At 30.7% G+C, this 7,232-nt stretch overlaps 1 protein-coding gene across 1 annotated transcript; it reads left to right on the forward strand.

The window, feature by feature from the left end:
* The first annotated feature begins 775 nt into the window (after positions 1 to 775).
* Positions 776 to 3,469, forward strand: LOC122603661 (thaumatin-like protein 1b). The gene is made up of 3 exons (XM_043776429.1): positions 776 to 910; positions 1,040 to 1,733; positions 2,842 to 3,469. The coding sequence occupies exons 1-3, from the start codon at positions 847 to 849 to the stop codon at positions 3,002 to 3,004; spliced, it is 921 nt and encodes a 306-aa protein (XP_043632364.1). The 5' UTR covers positions 776 to 846; the 3' UTR covers positions 3,005 to 3,469.
* The last annotated feature ends 3,763 nt before the right edge of the window (positions 3,470 to 7,232 follow it).

Genomic DNA, 7,232 nt, shown 5'->3' on the forward strand with positions numbered 1-7,232 from the left:
ACCGTTCTTATTTTAAAATTGTCCTTATTTGATTGTCCCCATATATATATATATATATATATGAGATGGTTATCTTTTACGACATATTTGAGATGAAATTTCAGATTATCGAAAATTTTTTCTAATGATTTATTTTTACAAATGTAAAAAGTAAGATTCGAACTTGAATCTCTCTTTCAAGTTTCTTTAAGTTTAGAATTTGTGAGAGTAGAAATATAGTGGTGTCTTAAGTTTATCTAACGTTAACCGGACTTTTAATCATGTTTTTAATATTTTGATTTGTTTAATAATATAATTAATTTGAAAGAAGATAATATGAAAGGATCATAAATCTTTAATTATCAATATTGACTAGGTAAAAGTAAAATAAAATTACAATTACACAATCTAACTGGATCCAAGTTCCAATTCAAACTCCGACCAATAATATCTACTTTCTAATACTAATAAAGCAATGTTACCAAAAGAAAAATAAAACAATAATTATGTGTAGGACGTTATTTTATTATAAGGTAAAGAATATCTACACATCAAACATGTCGTATTTATCTCTTTCCATAATATTTTTAGAAGAAGGAATGTATTCGTATTCCAAAAATAAAAATAAACAAACAATTAAACAAATATAAAAAAATCTTTCATTGTTACTTTACCAAAATAAAAATAACACAAAAAATATGTACAGATAGTTAGATAGATAGCAGCCATATCAATATTACGCCGCCTCTTCACCATCCATGTTCTCTCTCTATATATAGTTGCAGATTTCCCAACCGCCTTCCCACAACAATCTCTTTCTTCCTCTTCAATTGGATTAAACTCTTTTTCTTCTATTATACAAATATAATGTCTAATTTCGCTTTATTAATCTCTCTTCTATTACTCACAATCTCACAATTCTTCATCCAAGGTAACATCAACAATAAGTATATTGTTTTTATTCTACAAAAGTCTTTAATTAATTAATTTGTACTTTGTAGTTATATGCTTAATTATATATATTGAATTAAGTCATAATTGTGTATGTATATGTTTGTAGGTGTTATGTCATCAGCCACTTTTACATTTGTAAACAAATGTGACCAAACAATTTGGCCAGGAATTTTATCAAACGCGGGTATTGACCCGCTACAACCAACCGGTTTCGCCTTGAAAAAAGGCGAAACCAAAACACTGAGCGCCCCAGCATCATGGGGCGGTCGATTCTGGGGTCGTACACATTGTACCCAAGATTCATCAGGCAAGTTCACTTGCGCCACCGGCGACTGCGGATCCGGGAAGCTAGAATGCTCCGGCGCCGGCGCCACCCCTCCGGCCACCTTAGCTGAATTCACCCTTGATGGAGATTCCGGGATGGATTTTTTTGATGTGAGCTTAGTTGACGGATATAACCTTCCGATGTTAGTGGCACCCAGTGGTGGGACCGGCCGGAATTGTACGTATACTGGGTGTATGGTGGATTTGAACGGCGCGTGTCCTAACGCGCTGAAAGTGATGAACAGTGATGGTGAAGGAGTGGCGTGTAAAAGCGCGTGTGAAGCTTTTGGTGATCAGGAATATTGTTGTAGCGGCGCGTATGGAACACCGGATACTTGTAAACCGTCTTCGTACTCGCAGATATTTAAAGAGGCTTGTCCACGCGCTTATAGTTATGCTTATGATGATAAAACAAGTACTTTTACTTGTAATGGTGCTGATTATCAAGTCACCTTTTGCCCACCATCAACCACCAGGTAATCTATATCTATATCCGTATAAAACAATTCACCTTTGTTATAAACTAGATTTCTTGTTTTCAAAAGAAAAAGACATTGCTGTTTAAGTTCGAGTCCAACTTCCTACGTCTAAGAGTTCTGAGTTTCATTATAGGCATACGTGTGTAGAGTAGATTAGCTTGCTTTAAAAAAAAAACACCATTATCCTTACAAACTCTTAGATATCAATTTTATAAAAAATAGTAAAGTTTATGCTTATTTTGGAAGAACATAAAATCATATCTTTGCATAGTTTTAGGTTTTTTTTTTTATTTTGAATTTTCGCTAGGGCGAAATTTTTTTAGATAGTTTTGACTTATTTTGAGGTAAAATTCTGTGTAACGAAATCGAACTTATTTGGTTACACGATATAAAATATATGCACGTTATATCTATATCTGTCAATAACATGTGAAAAAGCCTGTTGATTTGTGAGACATTAACGTTTTATTGTTGTCATCTCAACGGTCATTACTCATTAGTATGCTATAGGGATCTAGGGTAGAATGACATTTTAGCCCTCAGGCCAAATAATTAGGTGGCTCACATAAAATCTTTGACTTTCAAGATATTCAAGTTAGATTTTTCCTACTCGATGTCACGATTTTTTAACTTTACACATGGGTAAAAAACTTTTTAGGTGTCAAAGTAGATTTTTTTTTTCTTTCTTTTGGAGTATTTTACTGTATTACTCCGTAATAGATATTTACGCTGAACCTAACGGCTACTTTTACTGTTTCGTATAACGGTAACTGTTGAAGATATTAGCACGTGTCAAATGAAATTTGTTGTTGACTAAAAGATATTTTATAAAGATTGATATTGATATCTTTAGACTTTATGCATAAAGTTTTGTTATTTGTGGAAAACATTTTTTTTTTTTTGGCTACTTACATAGTATATACAATCGTACATACACTATAAACACATTTTTAACAATATATTATTGAAATAAATTTCTTACCGTTTTTTTTTGTGTGAGTGGGGAGCATTTTAGTCTTCTTGTAAGAATAATTAAATTTCCAGTTTTTCATTTAATATTTTGTCAATGCTACAACATTAAAATCTAAAATATTTTTGGTTGCAGTAAGAAATCAACCGAGCCGCAAGAAGCTCCCGACGCAGCACAATTAGCCGACGGGATGGTATACGAAGGTGCTGACGCAATAGAAACCAATGGAGGTCCCCCACGATATAGCTACATTTACATGACTGTTGTGGCAGCCATTCTCGCCGTAGCATTGCTATGAACCTAGTCTATTCGGGTCGTAGTACTCCAAATGGATCATCCATTTACCTTAATCGGGTTAAAGTTACGGGCCCTTTTTCTTACTACATATACATTCATATTCACTCTTTTGTCCTCCCGACCCAATTGGGCCCAGATGTGACATGGATTTGAGTCATCTTAAAAAGCTACTTCCCACCCAAAACCCATCACTTTATGCTTCCGGATCACCTTTCTTTTTCCGATTCGATCCAAAAACAAGATCATTTTGCATTATTGAAAGTTGAGGAAATTAGTGGCTAATTAGTTTTTATTAATTTTTTTTTTTCTGATTTTTTAGAATTATTATTACTATTAACATAGGATACCATATATGGATTAAAATTCTTTATGGAGCTATTAGGTGTATTGATGCTACATGTGAACCACTCTATTTAGTGGGGATAATAATGAAGGACTATTGATACAATATTATTTATTTTTTTAATTATTAGTGTTGTAACGTATAAAGGTACCTAATGATAGGATTATTTATTAGAAACGGAAATAATGGAGTGTCGAGCTGCCCACAAACAATGTCGACCAAGCGTATAATATATCCAAGCAGTGAGCACAGCTCATTAAGAAGTAATATATATATATATATATATATATATATATATATATGGTAACATTTCGATAAGAACACTCTTAAAATAAGAACGGTGTGAACACCTTAAAAACATCATTTTGATGTATTAAAAGTTCATAAAACTAACATAGTGCATAACTAATTATCATTATTTAAGTGGTTAACAACACATTCATCCGTCAAAATTGAAATAATCATGTTTTTTGTTTTGTGCATCCATCTTGGATGCATATTCATCAAAATGATGCATCCAACAAAAAACGTTAGTTTTATGAACTTTTAATGCATCAAAATGATGATTTTAAGGTGTTCTCACCGTTCTTATTTGATTGTCCCTATATATATATATAACCATATATATATATATATAGGAAAGTTATTTGTAGTAAAGGGTTTGAAAAAGTACAAGGTGATGGTTGGAGTTCATCATGGTGGTGGTGGTGGTGGTCGGAGATGGAAGGAAACAAGCATGTGTAAGTTAAATTACACATGTACTTTTTATACTTTTTTAAATGCTTGTAATATAAAAAACTTACCCCTATATATATATATATATAGTACAATATCCACGCAATGTGTATTGATATCAAATATTTTTTTTTAGCAATATCCAATGCCTATTCTTTATATCGGAAAAAAATCATCTAGTTTTAGTTAAGATATTTTTTTTAAAAAAAATATTATTCTCATAACTAGAAGTTATAAAATATAAGTTATTATGAAATAATGTTAAAATATTCAATTATATCTCATACTACCCAATTGGATGTTAGTAGGGTATCTTAAATGTTAACCGTGTCTTAATTACTATTCGTTAACTGCTACTAACTCGTTGTTAGAGAAAAAAAATTACAATTTGAAACTTATGGCAAATGGTATAAACTTTTAATAATGCATTATAAATAATCTATATATAATGATGTGTATGTGTATACTTTTGTTACTGAACAAGACCTTGTTTTATAAATTATGAGAGTATACTTAAGATTTATACAGATCTTTAATAGTTAGTATATCGGGAAATGTTTTATCGCCTAATAATCGTCTTAAATGTTTTAAAATTTGACATATGTAATACATTTATTCTCTTTTATCTTCTTATCCTTTGATATTTTTATGTGTCAAGTTTATGATTAGAATGATTATTAAGAAGATAAATTAATAAGATATATTAGAAGGATCTATCATATCCTACATCCATTTTCTTGTATCACATTAGGGAGTCCCCTCAAGTTGTTTATAACTTGAGGGGTCAAGGGATTGAAATCCTCTAAAGTTTAAATGAACTTTATAGGTAAAGTTAAGGGACTTTGATCATTGGATTAAAATTAATGGTCAAGATTAAAAAATCAATTTTAAATCTTAACCTTGATTTTAATCCAAAAGTCAAGATTCCCCTACCTTTATATATAAAGTAACTCTAACTTTAGAGGATTTGTATCTAGGGTCAAGTTGGAAACATCGTGACTCAATTAAAATCAAAGATTAAGATTCAAAAATGTTATTTAAATCTTAACTTTTAATTTTAATTCAAAAATAAAGATTTTCTTAACTTCTAATTATATTAGGTAAATTGAGAGAATTCCCTCCCATCATATCATTATTGTATTAATATCGTATGTCATTTTGGATGTTGGTACTTTAGGTAGAAGCCTAGAATGGCTTGTGAGTTTGGTAGTGCTTTTTGTCTTGTCTTTGTGTTGCTTTTTATCTTTGTCTACTCAAATCATGTCTTTTCCAAGTGGATTAAAATGTCAATTTGAAGGATCAACCGATCAACTGTTCCATTGCAAGTGGGAAGTCGTTGCAATTTTCAACATTCGCACATTTATGCATGTACAAGCTCTTTAAAACTAGTATTTGTTTTAATAATTATTATAATTGAAATATCATTAGTTGTTTTTTTTCTTTCTTTTTCTTTGAACGGCCGAAATATCATTAGTTTAAATATATGAATATAAAAGAATTTGTATATCCTCATATGTGATTTTCCTGATCTTTCATAGAAATAAATGCAACATTTTATCAGTTTTTAGAACATGAATAACGTATGTTTAAGGTCTCGAAATGTTACAAAAATACACGAATGTTTATGTTGTGTAATGAATTACTCGAGTGTTCACTGTATGTTTCAAATCTCATTTATTGAATGTATTTATTGGATGTAGTTAATTACACAACATAAACATTCATGTATGGTTCATTAAACTCGGATACCGTAAACCCTTTTAATTAAGGGTTTATCGCATCAAAATATAAGAAACTTTCCATGGACAAAAACAAGTTATATATTTGCAGGGCACAAAGTTGAAGTTAGTTGCACACAATATACATTCGTCCATAGTTTCCTACATTTTGGTGCACTAAATTGTTTACTTCTTTAGTTAATGATAACCCATCGAATTTTACGAGTCTAATAATGTAGAAACAAGAGGTCTAAGTGATTCTCCATAAACTAATGCGGCTATATATCGTGATGGTTGATTGATGGGAAAAATCCATAAAAAAGTAACATATTTACTCAAAATTTCTAATAAGGGGAACCTATTTAGATTTCATTTATTTAAAAGATTTCATTTTTAAAAATATCCTGATAAAGGTAATATCGTTAGTTTTTATCGTTAGTTACCCGTTAAAACTGTTAGTAAGGGTATAATCATCCATTGAAGTGTATCCAATTATCTATTTACTTATAAATCATATATTCATATATGTATATCTATATTTATAATCTGTATTTATACTTCCATGTCACTATAACCATGAACCATGGCAATGCTACCTTACTATCTTCATCATGAATCCCCATTAATCCTTTCTTACAAGAAAACCTTTTACTCCACATTCCCATCAATCTATACTTATTATTGAACCACTTTCACTATGAAAACAATAACAATAATCATTCGTTGTTGCTGCACAAATCTTAATGTCTTAAACCACTTTATTCAGATCCGGTATTTTGTGTGGATCTATAAGTTATAAATGCACAAATCTGAAATTGCAAAAAGTATGTGGTTTATAAAGACTTAGTGATTTCATGTGGATTTATTTGGTTCAATAATAAGTATAGATTGGCATATCTGATTGCATCATTATATAGTCCAATCGGTCGGCATCATACCTTGCACCACTTTCAAAAAAAAAAAAAAGACTAAAAGAGAGTAGCGGCTATTGGTGTTGCCTCGGCGGGGGATGGTTGCTGTAGTGGTGGTTACCCGTCGGAGGAAGACTGTTACGGTGGTTGGGCAACGGTAGTTGCCACTCAGTTCAACAATCAATCATCTTATCCACATTCATACAATATTATTAATAATAAGAGTTCATTAATTGAGAGAAAGAAAATAGAATTTAGAGTTCAAAAGCCGTGAAGAGATGGATGGATTTGAAAATACTTCATACGAGTAGTTCATATATGTTTGTGATAAGGTAGATTGTTTACTTTTGAGAATAAAATATTACCCTAGATTTAATTAAAGAATTTATTTTTTTTTCATTTTTTATTTCTTAGATTAATTCTTTTTCCTCTGTCAAAGGTCTACATCAACAATTTTTAATGACATGGCAAGTCAATGTGACTTAACGGATGACTAACGTTAAAAATTAACGGTTCTACCTT

Source organism: Erigeron canadensis, chromosome 6 (genome assembly GCF_010389155.1).
Source record: "Erigeron canadensis isolate Cc75 chromosome 6, C_canadensis_v1, whole genome shotgun sequence".
In the NCBI taxonomy this organism is placed as follows: domain Eukaryota; kingdom Viridiplantae; phylum Streptophyta; class Magnoliopsida; order Asterales; family Asteraceae; genus Erigeron; species Erigeron canadensis.

What these genes read in the sequence shown, in the direction of transcription:
- LOC122603661 (XM_043776429.1), top strand. Translation starts at nt 847, where the DNA reads ATGTCTAATTTCGCTTTATTAATCTCTCTTCTATTACTCACAATCTCA. An exon ending in CTCACAATTCTTCATCCAAG is followed by an intron (nt 911 to 1,039) that starts GTAACATCAACA and finishes ATATGTTTGTAG; the next exon opens with GTGTTATGTCATCAGCCACT. An exon ending in TGCCCACCATCAACCACCAG is followed by an intron (nt 1,734 to 2,841) that starts GTAATCTATATC and finishes TTTTGGTTGCAG; the next exon opens with TAAGAAATCAACCGAGCCGC.